This window comes from Zonotrichia albicollis, chromosome 3, assembly GCF_047830755.1.
Source record: "Zonotrichia albicollis isolate bZonAlb1 chromosome 3, bZonAlb1.hap1, whole genome shotgun sequence".
Taxonomy (NCBI): domain Eukaryota; kingdom Metazoa; phylum Chordata; class Aves; order Passeriformes; family Passerellidae; genus Zonotrichia; species Zonotrichia albicollis.
Window position 1 is genome coordinate 80954449 of NC_133821.1, and position 15735 is coordinate 80970183.

General features: G+C 45.3%; 1 protein-coding gene across 2 annotated transcripts in view; it reads right to left on the reverse strand.

Annotated features, from left to right (window-relative positions):
* Window positions 1–524: 524 nt before the first annotated feature.
* SOBP (sine oculis binding protein homolog) overlaps window positions 525–15735 on the reverse strand; it is a 113148-nt gene continuing 97937 nt past the window's right edge. For both annotated transcript variants that reach the window (XM_074538000.1, XM_005485075.4), the window contains 2 exons: window positions 12852–14806; window positions 525–552 (listed from right to left, as the gene is read on the reverse strand). In XM_074538000.1, coding sequence (XP_074394101.1) covers window positions 12854–14806 — 1953 coding nt within the window. In that variant the 3' untranslated portion in view covers window positions 525–552; window positions 12852–12853. The remainder of the gene's footprint in view (window positions 553–12851; window positions 14807–15735) is intronic.

The window sequence follows — 15735 nt, forward strand, 5'->3', positions numbered from 1 at the left end:
AAAGTGCATCATGGGTAGGACAGAGATGACTCTGAAGCGTTGCTACTCCAGTATTACCCCTTTCCCCCATCAAAACTTGAATAGGTCCAAAACCATACAATGCAAATCACAATTCTTAGTGTAGCAGCAAAACCACAGCAGTTTTTCAAAGGAAAAAAAAAATTTTAAAAAAATCCGTATCATTGTCCAGTCTCACGTATCTGAACTTCGAAGTCAGTGAGGGAAAAGTACCTATGTTGGTCCATGTGGTTTTTGAAACCCGGGTGAAAAATCCCCCCAGCAAGAAACAAAGAGGAAAAAGTGTTCCGAGAGGAGAAGAGGGGTTGTCGCAGGAATGCTGAGCACACTGTGTGGATCTATGATGTGCTGTCTTCTGGGTCAAAGGCACCCGTGGGACCGAGACTTCCTTGGGGGCTTCATGACAGGAAGCTCTTTCTTTGTTGGACTTTCAGCCGGAGGGATGGTGAGCGGACCAGCTGGCGTCATTCGGTGCAGTGACGTGGTTTGCTCTGCTCCCTTTCTCCATGCAAGGTACCCTGTCAGTGAGCGCTCCTGCAAAGCAGACAAGCAGAGGGGGTCAGGGAGAGCAGCAGGAGGCTCACTGCAGGCAGGCTGGGCACTGCCTGAGCTCAGGTCCCACACGGCCTCATGCTGGGCAGGCAGCCAGGCCAAGGCACAAGCCCACTGCTCCGGCCTCGCCAGCCCCTCGTGCCTCAAGGGCCATTGGGACACACAGCCTCCAAGGCTCCTGGAAAGGAAGATGGAGGAATTCCTGTGATACAAAGCTGGAAGCTGATATAATGATAGTTAACTATCAACAACACCCTGGCAGGTATAAGCTCCTGAGTCTTAGTGTTTCTAGGGGATACTGGGAGATGTACCAGTGATTCCCTCGTCAGCTGGGCACATAAGCTACCTAGCAGTGATTGTCCCCTCTGTCTCCCTACACAGGGAGCTTTAGACTTTATCTCCTTGGACAGGATCTGCTGTCCCCTACAGATTTGGACTGAAACTCTGCAGTACTTATCAGCCTTAGTTTTGGTGCTGGGGCACACTTCCCTTCTCAGTCTGCTCCACCATCTCCCTTCACACTGGCCCCCCCTGCAATCCCTCTCAACAACGTGCCTGTATCCCCTTGCCAAAGGTCCACCCTCCTTACAGCAGAGACTGGAAGGCACATGGAATATGTTGACCAGCATAAACTTCCACGGCATGGAGACCAGGATATCTAGGTTAAGGAGTAACGTTTGTGCTTTCAGGCAATGTGCCCAGTGAGATGAGCTTCTTTGTGTGTATAGAGAGCTGTGAACAAGAACTAGACTGAGAATTGGGATCTATCCACCTACTAAGGTGAGGCACATGACTGCTTTCTGTCACATTTTTTGGCTTGAAGTCTTGGTGTAAAAAGGGAAGTAGAGAAAATTAAACCTGTAATGTCTGAAGCCTCACACTGCTCCCTCTTTCCATACATCAACGGAAATGAATTTCCATTCCTCACTAACCAGTCTCATAGTACATGGACAGCACAGACCAATAAGGGATTTGGGAGGGAAGGCATAAAGAAGTTCAGTGGCTCTTGATGCTTTCTGCCTGGAGGAGAGCTGTGTAAGTTCTGTCTATTTTCCCATGGTGCAGATGGACTTAGTGTAACAGGGTGTGCAGAAGGGCAGGAAGGACCTTCCCTGTTGACTGGCTCATATGGCAGTAATCTTGTTTGATGAATGCATATTTGTAGCAATCAAGTTACAAAACAAAAATCCGTATCAGGCGTCACAGGCAAAGTTCTGTAAAGAAATGAGAACACACCAGTCATCACTGCTTGGGAGCAAAATGCTACACACCTCGTGCCAGCACTAGCATGCATGACCAGCACAATAAAGTCAGCTATTTATATCTCCCCCCAAAAAAACCCAAATCACTTTTTAGGAGAGCGACACATGCTCTTCACCCTAGCTGAACCTGCCTTCAACACACATCAAATATTGCTGATCAGATAGAAAAATTGCATCAATCACAAAAGAATTTTCATTAGGGTAAAGCCATGGAGCTGAACTTATATGAACTGTGCTGAGGTAAGCACACTGGGTTTTGCTTGCTTTCCAAAGTCAAGTAGGGCTGGGCTGATCCTGAGCTGGAAGACCACCTAGAAGTTAGAGGCAGGCTGTAGTTCAAACCCAGGAAGCAACATGGAACAGATGAGGGAAAGAGAACAAGGAAAAAGGCTCATTTCTGCCCTATTGTTAACGTAAAAGGAAGGAGAATAACTCAACTGGATGATGACCCAGCTCAAGCAGGTGGCTTGGAGGTTCATCTGTGTGGGCTCAGATAGTGAGGCAGTGCTCTCGTGCAACAGGTGAGAGCTGCAATGGTGCCCTGCATGGCTGTTAGTCAAAACCTGAGCAACTGGCAGCTGTGACACAGGCTGCACTCACCCACACAGAGCTTCCTCTTTGGCTGATGCCTGACATGTAAGCATTTAAGTCCTTGCCTAGAGCAGCACAGAATTAGAGCATGGCAGGTCAATCTGGCAGCTCAGGCAAAGCCTCCCCACTCTTTGTTCCCTCTCTGCAGTTACCCAGCTATTTCCAGGTGCTGTTGCAAAGCTACAGCCCTTTATCCTGTGGTGGGAATTTTGGTCCTGCCTGGTGGAGCCAAATGCTGGATGTGTTCCTCACTTCCCCGTCCCTCCATGCTGAGGAGCTGGGTGGCTCAGCTGTTGGGGAGATGTCCTTCTTCTGCTCCCCACACCCCAGCACTGATCCCTGAGTATCTGCTCCCAGCACTGCCCAGGAGCCAAACTGGCAGCATGCTCCTGATGGCCACCAGAAAGAGTTGCTTTTCCACAGTGGCCTCCCCAGTCATGTCCTGCTCCCTCAGAGGGGCCATGTCATTGACATGGCTTTGGACTCATACACACATCCAGATGCACACACAGCTTTTTCCATGGTTGCTTCCCTGTCATTCTATGCCCCATTGAACATTTCTGTCTCCAGATTCACATCTTATTGTTCAGAAAAAATTAGAGACTGGGTGGGGAGGCTGAAACAACCGTTGATGTGGATTGGCATGGCAGAGTTTCCATAATTTAGCACAGCATTTAATTCCCCCAGACAATGAATGCTGATGTGCTAAAAGAGGCCTGGTTCATCTGGGACATGCATGGCCCTAGAGTAAAGGCACTGCAATTATTTTCTCAGGGAAACTGCTCTGAAGATAAACCACAAGAGTGCAGCTAAAGTCAGCATGGGAGCAAGCTCAGCCCTGGAAACACTCGGGAATCATCTGTTACTTGTAATAGTTCTGTAATTTTTAATTTTTTTTTTTTTAAATTCTTAAAGCAGTTCAAGCTTCTTCATTAAAACCTTCCCCTTTGAATACTCTATGATTTATCTTTCCATGAGCTAATGGAAGGGATGCCACATTGCAAAAGTCAGGGAGGGCTTTTAGCTCAAATGGGAGAACAAGCTGAGTCCTTAAGCATCAATGCTGGATTTCAAAGAGAGTGATTTCCTTCTGCTCTGACCTTGTAAGCTAAAACAATCCTGCTCAGCTTTGGGTCACCTGTGGAACTCAGCTCTCCCTTCTACCAAAACATGAGCTGCAATCTAAGCAAACATTGTGACTTTAGGGAATACACTGTGGAAGAGCCCTGGAGTTTGCCTTCTATGCCTAGGCAGAGGAAGTGGTAAAGACACCCCCAAGTCTATGAATTGTTGCACCATTTTCTCCAGGCTACTACTGACAGAGGGGTCTCTGGTTTATATTTTGGGACATTCTGAGGTATGTACATGGATCATGCAAAGAGGAAAATGCCATCATGGTTTTGGACTTCTAATCTCTACACTGGAAGTGACTCCTATGGCAGACCACAGAGCCTGCCAGGGCCAGTCCTGACTGTAGTTGGGTATATCTCCACAACAGCAAGGCAGCCCCGTCTCCCCCAGTCAGTGCAGCACCAGTGTGTTTGAGAGCCTTGTGAGTAGTGTGCTTTGCCCCACTGGTGTGCAGATGTGGCAGAAGATACAATTTTCTTCTGAAAAAAAACCCAGCCAAATTGTCCCATTTTAAGCTGGGATAAAGTTGAAATTTTGCAAGGTATTTTATAAAAAAATAACAAGAAAGCAACCAACCACCCCCCCAAAAAAATCCAAACCAAAAAACCAAACTGTACCAAACAAAAAAATCCCCCAAAACTGAAAAACTGAAATAGAAGGTAAACCAAATCCAGACAGCTTCTACTCTCCTTTCCTGAAAACAGGCAACCACTGTGATTCAATAACCCTTCTTTAAACCTCTGATTTTGTCTGAATCAGAACAGTAACTTCAGCTTGCATTTCAGCAGTCTCCTGTGAGCCTAAACCACTATTCCAAGGTGCTTCCCAATTTTGTTATTCAACCTGATCTCTCCAGTAAAACCCGTTAAATAGCCAGAGAAAGGCAATTCAACTGGTGGTGGTGGGAAGGAGGATGGTGAGGATGGGTGTCTTGCTGAGCACAGCCTGTGTCTCCCTGAGAGAGTCCTTCTCACCTGGGCTACACCTGGGCCTGGCTTTTTAACCTGAAATGTTATTGTGGGCCACAAAATTATAACAATTGCAATAACAAAACTTTCTGAAACAGCAATGAACTTTCTTAGTGAAAAGTTTCAGCATCCTATATCACGAAGCAATCAACATTTTCCCGTTTTCCCCACGAACAACTCCACTGTCCATAACCATCCAGGACAGCATGCGTGGCACTGTCGTCACAGGGTTTCTCCCTGGTTTTCACAGCCCTTGTTGTGGTTGTTTTCAAGTCTTTGCAACAGCAGATGCAGACTCATCCAAAAGCAAAGGGGCATGCTCAGGTGGCAAAAATGTCACATGGATTATCTTGTGGGAGAAAGAAGAGGAAAAGCTTGTCCAGAGCACATAAGGAGCAAGTGGGTGAGACCTGGCACAGACCTCAGTGCAATGCCAGATACCTTAGGGCATCTCCCTTATCCTCAGCACTGAACTGGGTGCTGAAAAACCTGGATTGGGCCCAGGTTTAGATTGTCTCTATTTCTCACCCCAAGAAGACAGGAACAATGTTTTTACCACCAACCATTTCAGCAATAATTGGCAAACTGCTTCAAATAAAACTGAATTGGCATTTTAGCTGATCTTTCAAATTTAGGGTCACAATTCAAATGTATCCTCTCTAGTCGTGTAAAGACTCTCTCAGTTGGAGAATTCCTGTGGGAAGGGGCTTTTTTTCCTCCTCTTTTTGGATAAGGAACTTAGAAGTGGCAGCACAAGTAGTTCATGAAACCTTATAAATATTTGGAGCATAAGCAGACGACACAAAGTTTTGCATTTAAGCACGTGGGCTCCAAATAAATAGCTGAAAATTGCCTTAACCATAGGTTTCAATATCAATCACCTGATGATGGGATGCAGATCTTTCCAGAGAGGTCAGAATTCCATAGTTATGCCACTCAACACTACCCAATCCTGAAACCCTCTATTTCTTAATTTATTTTTTTCTTAATATCTGCCTTCATAGAAGATGATTACATTACACTGCACGAAAGTCCAAAAGTGGGACTGGAAGATGGAGCACAGCAGGGAGTAGGGGTGTCCTCTCAGCAAATGCAGTTCAGCCTCTTTGCCTTTAGATAATTTGTTGTTGAAGGTTGGCTCGAATTTAAGGCAGCAATGTTTCAGAAACACTTGGAAAAGCAAGCCAGCTGCAGGGCGGATATCATTACAAATTGAGACACATGTTGTACAGGAATACCATTCTTTTCAAATACCAGAGTTGTGTCTGGGGAAGCAAAGCCACGCAAAGGAGTCGGAGGCAGGACCTCGAGCTGTAGCATGCCGGGGGCCTTCGGTTTGCATTAGAGACACCAAGCACTGAGTGCACACAGCACTGAGCAGGATCAAGCCCAGATATTTAATCAGCTGTAATTTTCATGGAAGAAGCAAACATTAAATAGTTGAGGGCTCTGCAGAATGTTAGAGGTTACTCCAATTCATGGCTCTCACGAGATGATCACACATGTTTCCAAAGACAACTTTCAGTCCTGCAGCTCATTATCAAAATAATGTAAATAAGGTCATTATTAGGAGGTCTCAGCTGTGAGGCTTTGACTGGTGGAGGCACCCAGAAACATGCTTACCTTTATGGGACCAACAGGAGAGACTCAGCAGGTAATCTGGAAGCAAAAATTGCTTCAGAAAGTCTTGCTTGCCACTGTCTGATTTCTGCCTGACTTCTTGCTCAAAGAGCGTTGTTTCTATGTTTCTTCAATCTTCCACTGTGTTTTTTCAAACAATAATTTAATTTTATTTAAAATCTATACCTCACTGCTTGAGTATGTCCAACTTTTTTACAACCACAGTCCTCAGAAGTGTTTTGCTCTTTTCTCTCTCACTTTCAGGTATTGCTGTTAAATAGTTTATAATCTTCTCACAGTTGTTCAGAGCTCACTGCTCTGCACTGAGGTTGGCCATGGTGTTTCAGGGTCAAGCTTCACAAAGGCTGTGAGGTGCTTAGCTCCTCATCAGATTTCAGTGGCAATCAGACACATACCATCCAGCATCTTGGCCCCTGCATGTCAAGGCAATCGATGTCTAGATGATGTTTTTACAAGTATTTTTACAAGAGTCTGTTTTACTATGGTCTTTGTTGTTAGGGACTCTGTATTTAATTATGAGTGGTGCTTTCCTCCCCACCCCCATAAAATTTCCCTGTACCACTGACTTTGGTAGCTCAACAGCACAAGGACAGGCTGATGAAGAGCTCGAGTCTCCCCATAGGGCTGTTTCACACTTAACACTTTTCAGTGCAGCCAAACCCACTTTGAACCAATTTAAATAAGAGGAGCATTTTAGACCTTATAAGTACGAACGTGCCTGAACAATCTTTAAAGCCTGGCAAAGAATTATGAGCAACTCATTGTTTCAGTATGAATGTGGGTTGCACCAACTTAGGGAATGCATGGTGCTTATTTCAGTTCAAATTAGTTTAAATTCATAAGACAATTACAACTAATAATGGCAAGTAAGCACCAAAATTATCTCTGAAATGGGTGGTCTGAGGTCCTGGGATCCGTCAGGTAGGCTACAGTCTGTAGGTGTCATAGGTTCTTCAGATTTCTGTGGGTCTGTCAGTTGAGCTATGCCTTTTTTGGCTGTCAAGTTCTGGTCGTGCGTGTTGTTTGCCCTAGATGATTATTACCTTTACAAATCAGACCAGGTGTAGTTATTTTCTAAACTGAGTTCAAGAATCAGATTTCATATTTGAAACATGTGCCCTAGGAGGTTTTATAGAAAAGCAGGAGGAGCCCATCAGAAATCAGCACTTGCTCCTTTGATTCAAAGAGTGTGCAGTGATCTATGGCAGCGTACCACGAGCCTGCTATTTACTGCCACTGAGACGGAAGTTAGCACTCCCACACCCCGGCAGCAAGATGTGGGAGCTGAAAGCTACCCTGGAAGTATGTCATTTTATACTTCACTATTTTGAGAACCTTTTTTTTCTTTCCTTTTTTTTTTTTTTTTTTCCCTGGGAAATCCTTTTTCTGATTTAATATACCTGAGAAGGTATACAGGCAATTTTGAAACATAAGATCACACTGCCAGAGTCAGGCAGCTCTCAAGGGCAAAGCTTCAGTTCCAAGCAAATGTGTTTAAGGCTTTGTGGTGTTAAAAGTCTCTCCTCTCCCCCTTTGGATAAATGGAAAATTTCTGTAGGCTCATAAGAAGCCAGGTGAAGGAAAACTTCTGAAGCAGAAGAGTAGGTGTTAAATGTATGAGTCCAATTACTCTGTTGATTTAAATTAGTTTGGCACCAGTGGAACTATATCCAGTTAAAATTAGCTAAGGCTCTGGCCTGTAGTACCATGTCAACAAAGATAACTAGCATAGAAACGTGTTCAAATACAGAAAAACTATTTTCAACTACATGTTTAAGGTCAAATTTTGTCAGAGCAATCTGGGGAGAGGTAAGAAAGATGTTGGTAGATAGATACCACAGTGACAGAGGAGATCTAAAATCTCTAAGGCTAAAGAAAAGGAGGTCAATAGCTATGCTCCTTCCCTCAGGAATCCAGACCAGAGTAGGAAATCTTGTGCTGGACCATTATGGGCAGAGGAGCTCAAAGTGGGATACATACTACTTCTGCTCTGAACTGAGTGTTCTGCATGCTGTATATTTTTACGAGTACAGTGCACGGACTAGACAGCTGAAGGTTTGGGCCTTTCACTTTCAGCAGATGCTGACCCCGAGACATACAGGTTGGCTCTGTAGATGGCCATACACCTACTATTTCCATTACTTCTGGAAGAAATTCTGCTGTCACATGCAGAAAACTCTTTCCTTTTCTGACCCCTCTGTCCTCAACACAGGATTACCCAACACACACACATATGCACACACAGAAGCTAGTTGTGAGTTTAGCATGTGCCACTTCGTTTTCTCATTTAGTTTAACATAACTATCATGTTAAATCCAAGCAGACCTCAGTGTTTTCATTTCTTTGCTTTAGGAAACATTGACATCAAAGCTAGCAGGTAAAAACTGATCCCACTAGGGCATAAAGCATGTAGGCAGGCAACACTAACACTGCTAATTTTAGAAACTCACATTGCTCAAACTTGAGAATATAACACTCAACAGAATACTCTTCCTAGCTTCATTCCTTTATCATAGCAGGACTTTGGCACTGAGACATCTTTTGATAGTTTTTCAAATTGCATCAAGTTAGAACAGCTTGACAGTCCACATCCTGATGGAGAAACTAAACTTTCACATCAAGGATTATGTTGCTGATTAGCACTTTCAATAATCAAGTAATTGGTACATTAAATAATCCAGAAATTGGCAACTTGCCCAAAAAGGTCACGCTTGCACTGATTCCTTTTTAGAGAGTCCATGTTGCTGTTACATGAATTCAATCTGTCTGTCCAGAACTCTAGCGTAAAAATATTTGGCTAATTTCCTTCTTGTCACACAATTTGATGGGAAATAAAATCCAGGAAAAGTTACACATTAGAGCAATATGTTCAGATTTTCCAATTCAAGTAGGTGAGAAGCAAGAGGGAAAAAGACAACTGGCTGGACTTTTTTTCTCCCAGGTTAGTGTAGCCAGCGCTATCAATACAAACCTCCAAGGGCCCAAATCAACGCACTTGTTAGTGCAGCTTCTATCCTCTTTCTAATTTATTAGAATTTCTATGAGGTTGGAGTCTCTCTTAAGACATCCTCCCCACAACTAGACTGCAGAAGAAGGGTTTTATCTCCCTGCTTCCTGAGGCCTGGGCAGGAGGAACTAACCCATGGACATGGCAGAGCTCAGGGCTGTGGGTGCAAGAGGCTACACTGATGTTCTCGTCTGCACAGACACAGACAGGCTCAGTCCTCACAGGCAGGGAGGGCAGAAATCTAAGGCAGAGCCCTTTTGCTCCCCCAGACTGGCTATGACCAGCAATGCTGAAATAGCAAAAGAAGGGCTCTTCATGAAACCACAGAGTCCTCACCTCAAATCAATCATCAGAGCTGCACAAATCACTCGTGCGTGCCTTGAGGCGCTCAAAAACCCACCCATATTTCACTGAGGTACCCACTGGAATGAGATGGTTACCATGGTGTTTACTTCTGCAGGGTATTTGGAGTATCCTCTTTCCCTTGGAGCACTTAGGGACCCTGGTCTCCCATATCTTCTGCACAGAGGCTACTTCTTTTATTTTCCTGGAGGAATGAGGGGATGGACACAGACTAATAACCATCACCATGCCGTGCTATGCTACTGCACAAGCCCCAGGGGTATGGCAGACACCTGGGCTGGGCTTCTTAACTTCCAGTGTCTGTGTGGAAATCTAGGTCTGTGCCAGTCACCCTAAATTTACCTCATTGCAGGCAGAAATAGGCACTCCTAGGGCACAATTCATCTGAGATGTCTCAGTTGTTGACTCTGGGATGAGCTCAGCTGTCTCTTTAAAGTGCCTGCTTCTCTAGGTTAAAGGGAGTTTAGACAATTAGCTCAGCTGCATCTTTGTTACAGATGTCTGTATTGGGTCAGATTAATCTTGCCTGGCAACCTGAAAACTTTCCTGTAAGACAACCCTTACACTGAGGCAAAGAAATATGAAAAACTCAGGATGAAAGGGAAAATCGCTATTCCCGAAGATAATCACAGCGGCAGTTATTGACATTTAGAGAATACAAAGGGCTGAGGACAGTAACTGAATGATAAAGAATCCTTGTCTTTCTAATGCAGCTTGTTCAGCTTGCCAACCTTCCCTCTCAAATACTATCTGTGATGTCATGAATAATCATGTTAACAGGCAAAAACACATTACTCGGTGAAGCCAGAACTCTCTCTGAGGGTTTAGGCTCTGGCTTTGAATGTTACTAAACTCTTCTTGGGACTGGGACCTTGAAGAGGCAGCCCTGCTGCAGCCTGGATAGTCCAGGCAAGCAGAAATAGATGCTAAGAACCAGCCTGTCTTTGACTACAGAGTAAGCACATAATATGCAAGTCTTCTAGCACTGTCTTGAAATAAGCAGCTATGAGGAGCTCCAATGAGGTAGGAAAGGGTTAACCATAGCTCTCCTAAAACTTAATAAAAAGGACACAGCCAAATAGTGGCCTTCTCACTAGATCAAATCACTACCCCTAGGGAGAAGCATGCATACATTTATGAAGGGAATCTTTCAAGCTCCAAAGGTAACACAGGGGTTTGCAATAAAGATATTGCTGCTGAGGGACATACATTCCATACCTCAGGGGTGGGTAGGGGGATCCCCACTAATAGGACCTAGGAGTGTGTAAAGATTTAAATATTAATTTGACTTTCAAGTGCCTGTAAATGCTGATTACTAGTCCAAGAATGTGATAGTTGTCCTCTCTTCTTATTAGTGTATCTTTTATGTGTGTCAGCACATGCTGAGAGCAAAGAATAATGGTTGTATTCCACCGAAGAAAGTAAATAAATACTGTTGGTGATCAAGGGAAGAAATGTTTCCAGCCCTGCAATGAGCACAGGGAAGGCTGTGTTAACAAATGAGAAGGCAGTCCTGGCTATACTATATATCTTTGATGGTGCAATTAGCCCACACTGATGGAGCAGGGAGATACTGCAATGGCCCAGATTACACAGTCTGCTGCTGCTATCTGTGGCTGTAGGTGCCAAACACCACTGCAGTCATTATTTGTGCTACTAGGAACAGGGATTTACTGGAGGCTACAGAATATTCCATGGATTGTAATGAAATCTGGCATGTCACCAAGCCACATCCGGCTAAGCATCAGTATTTTACTGCTGAACAGATTTCTTGCAACACCCACCATTTCCCCTTTTCCTGAAAGAAGCTCTTCATGCTTGTGAATCTAAATAAATTCCATTACATTAGTTTTGTTAACGAATATATTCAATGCAGGTAGCACAGTGTGCAGCTGCAGTGCCAGCTGCAGGTTGAGCTCTGGGGGGGCCAGAGCCCAAGCCTGAGCACCAGGCAAGAGAGTGGGAATGGGCACTGATCCTTTCCATAACAAAGGACACAGGGTGACCACACACCCCCAACAACTCCCAGACTTCTCTGTGCTCAGACTCTGAGGGTATACAAGGTAAAAAAGCCCAGGGTTCCTTTGTTCTGCATCCCTACTCAAAGGCATCAGCTCAAGCTGTTATTTTGTTATTTATTTATTGCACCATGATGAAATTATTATAATGATTGGGATATCTGAGAACTCTGATGTAGAAAACCTGGGGTCAAGCCAGTGAGGAAACCTGGTCTGATTGTGTGAGTGTGGGGTGTGTAGCTGTGGAGGGGCTTTGTCCCAGGTCAGGTGGTACAAGAGTGACTGCCAGAGCCGTTCTTGCATGGTCTGACAGGGAAGATTCATTAGACAGGGAAGATTCATTAGACAGTTTCTCACTCTCAGGTTTGAAGCATCAGACACATACTAAACAAAGAGTTTTACAAAGGTGCTATGCTATCAGAGGGATTCAGTAGGCTGGAAATTGGAAACGAAGGATGAGAAGTTTCTGCATATGGAGCACTGTCCTTGGACAAGCCAAGGAGGGTGGTGGAGATACCCAAATCTCTGCCTTGCTTTGCAGCCCTACCAGGAGCCACAAACATACACCAAGCACTGGGCTGGGGCAAATCTCAGCTGCTTTTTTAAAGTGGGTGACTTGCACCAAAGGCAGATACCTCAGGAAGGGCAGTAAAGCCCCATGGCAGAGGTTTTGCTGCAATAAGCTATAGTGGGCAGGTCCCAAACAGCAGGCAGTCCCTAAGCACCAATACCCCAGAAAGGAAAGCCCATGGAGAGGAGTTCAGTCTCTCGAGAACAGCTCAGTGGAAAGCCAGGGTGCAGTCTGGAGGCAGATCAAAGTGAGATGGTTGGAGGTGACCATTTGCTAAGTCCATTGGATCTGAGCTAGCAGGAAGCTGCTGGGTCATCTGGCTCTGTGCTACGCTGCAGGGCAATTTCAGTCATCGTGAAGGCTTGAGCTGCTGTGTAACTCAGCTGGAATAAGTAAGCAGATTAATGGCCCAGACCTGTACCATATTCTAGGCAGAAAACCACTGATTTTGACACACACAGCACAATAACTTCACGGCCAGAACCATCATGACATGTTCTGTGAGAAAAAGTGTAATGAGGCTGCTGATGAATGGAGTACTGACAAGTACAGATGCAATACAACACAAAAAACAATACTACAACACAAATACCAGTAGTTTTCTGAAAGTGCTCATAAATTGAAATTTGTATCTTTCTCTTTCATGAAGGCCATATCCACATGAGTTTGCCCTCACACCTGAAAATACTGAATTCTATTCACACAGAAGGCAGTAGTGATTACACAAACCTTTACTTATTCTGATTTCGAATTCGGAGACACCTCCTTTTCAATGGTGGCTCCAGATCCTCTGGCCCTGTGCTGAGCATTGGCGTTGAGATAATGCACGGCGCAATAGCAGTCTTTTCTGCTGGTTTTGGCACAGGCTGGATCACGCAGCCTGTCTTGGGCAGCATCCTCAAAGCATACGCGTGGTCCTCGTCTGCTGGATTGTTAAGGTTCGGGTCCTGTTTGTCTCCCCCAGCCAGGGGCTCCTCCCCACACTTCTTGCCAGCCTCTCCCTCGAGGTGGCAGTTCGAGGCGCAGTTGTTCTCCTTCACGGACTCCAGCTCGCTCACCGCCAGCTCCTCCGGGGACTGGGGCTTTTTCGGCTCCTGGGGCGGCTCTGGGTTCTTGGAACCCTCTGTGCTCTTTGTGCCATTCACAATGACGTTGCACACCGCTGCGCCAGCTTCCAGTCCTGGCGTGCCAGAGGCCAAGGAGACGGGACAGCAGTGAGCTCCGTCACTGCACGGTAACGTTTTTGAGTCAACCGGGCTGCAGTTGTCCCTGCAGTCACTGCAGTTCCTTTTGTCTGAGCTACCAAAAGCCAAATTTACAACACTGTTAGGTTCACGTTCAACTTTCACCTGGGCGTGCAGAGCCCTGTGGATGACATTGTGCAGCCTAGACCGGTGGCCCACTGTTAGGTCTATCACACCGTCCTGTGGACCCTGCAGCACGCTGGGGAAACCAAATTTACTGTTCGCTGGACTACTAGGTCTGACAGTCAAATCAACAACTTCATTTTTACTGTGCTCCTGAAGCACTTTAGCTTGATTAAGGGACTGGCCTGAGCAGCTCGGTGATGAGTCAGAGGATTTGGATGATCCTTGCTTTGACTCTCGAGGGGATGAAGAGCTATTGGTTGGCTTTGCCCCAGGCGTCTCGCTGGAGGTACTCGGAATGAAGCTTTCGCCATTGCTGGAGAAGCCATTGGGGGGTTTGGAATCGTTGATGTGAGGGATGGGGATGGGAATGGGGATGGGAACGGGCAAAGGGACGATGACAGGATATGGCACTAGTAGAGTTGGGGGTGGCACCAGTGGGGCAAGGGATGGCAATCCAAAGTTCATCATCTGTGGCATAGGCATAGGACCATTTGGCATCATGCTGACAGGGGGGAAAGGAAGACTGGGCAAAGGAGCTCCGGGAGGGGGAGGTGGCAACAAGCCAGGAGGATTTCCAGGCATGGTAGGTGTTGTGGGGGGATGGATATGGGGGGAAAGCATTGGCCTGTGCATGGGGCTAGAGGTAGGACCCATATTTCTGGGACCACCTGGTGGGGGACCAATTCCAGGAATCATTGGATTTGACAGAGGGCTGTTAGGATTTGAGGCATGGTGAGGTGGCCCACGAATAAACGGTGGACGGATTTGCTGCATAATTTGCTGTTCCATGAATATGGGCAGAGGAACTGGCCCACGGTTTGTCATCACCATGGGAGGACTGCGAGGAGGGACACCAATTGGAGGCACAATGCTAGCAGGTGGCTGGACAGAAACTGGTGGAATATTTGGATTCTCACTGATGGGAATAGGTTTGGGAACTGGCGTGGGGATTTTAGTGACAGAGCAGTTGGCAGTGTCAGACGGAGAGGCAGTGGTAGACGCTGATGGTCCAGGGCCTTGAATTTGGCCAGCTGCAGACGCTGGGGATGGGGCTTTTCTCCGAGCATCTGCTAGCGGTATATTCCAAGAATCTGGAGTCAGCAGCTGCACCCCAGTGCCTTCTGCTTTATTTTCGACTGGAGGATGTAATGTACTGCACAGTCCAGCTGGAAGATTGGCCTGTGTCTCTTTGTAGAAAATGTCCATTTTGTACTGATTGAGACATTTTGCACTGCAGAACTGAAGCCTTCTTTCCCCGTCCCCAAAATCCAGATACTCTTTTGTGTGTCTTATGTGCTTACACCAGTCACATACCTACAACACAGTAATAAAATCAAATCAGGTAAGAAAAGCAATCTCCTCTTCATAGAGTTATTTTAAAAGTAATTTTTCAGTTGCTAAACACATTATTTTTCTAACAGGAAAAAAAGAAGTCGCATTTGTGAAAACTGCACCTTTTTTTTCCCCCCCAACATATTAATGAATTGAATGCCACTCCCTTTTCTGGCTCACATGATCTCAGTTCTACCTTATATGATGCTTTATATATCTTAAACCCAAAGTACAGAAAAGAATCCTCAGCTGGCATAAACTGTTATAACACGCATATGTAAGCATGCAAAGTCCATTTGAGTATGGCTGTGATCACTCCTTGGTGGCAATCTAAGCACGCCTGTGCTATCTAAGATGCCACTCTACACAAGAAGTGTAAGAACTGGAAAAGGACTCAGAGAATTGCTGGAAATGAATGCAAACCGTTCTCTGCTAAACTGCAGCCCACAGTAACATTTAGTATTCTACCAAGGGTATCAAATAACAGGCTGGAAAGAGTGTGATATTTCAAAATGGCATCACAAAGCAAAAACCATCATTGATTCTTTGCCCTTCGTTCCAAGGAGAAACTTGGAAAAAGTTGGGATATTTGCGTAAGGTTCGAATAGTCCCAATTTGTGATGTTTCAGCAAGCTGGAATTATTTTCTGAGCTGTTTGCCCACTCTTGTGTACAAGTCACTTTGAGTAAAACTCTTGGCAAGCAAGGACCTGTTTAGCAACTCTCAAATACTATGGCAAAAAGTTTGCATTGCAGGCTCATTTTTTTTTTTTGTTTCTCTGCTTTCCATTTAATCCTTTTTTTGTGTTGCTGTTGGTGTGGTAAAGGCACAGCCAATTTTTTTTAAAAATAAGGCTGCAGAACTAATTAAGCTGTGAAAGGTTTTCCCAGTTGTAAACCACTAGACACCAA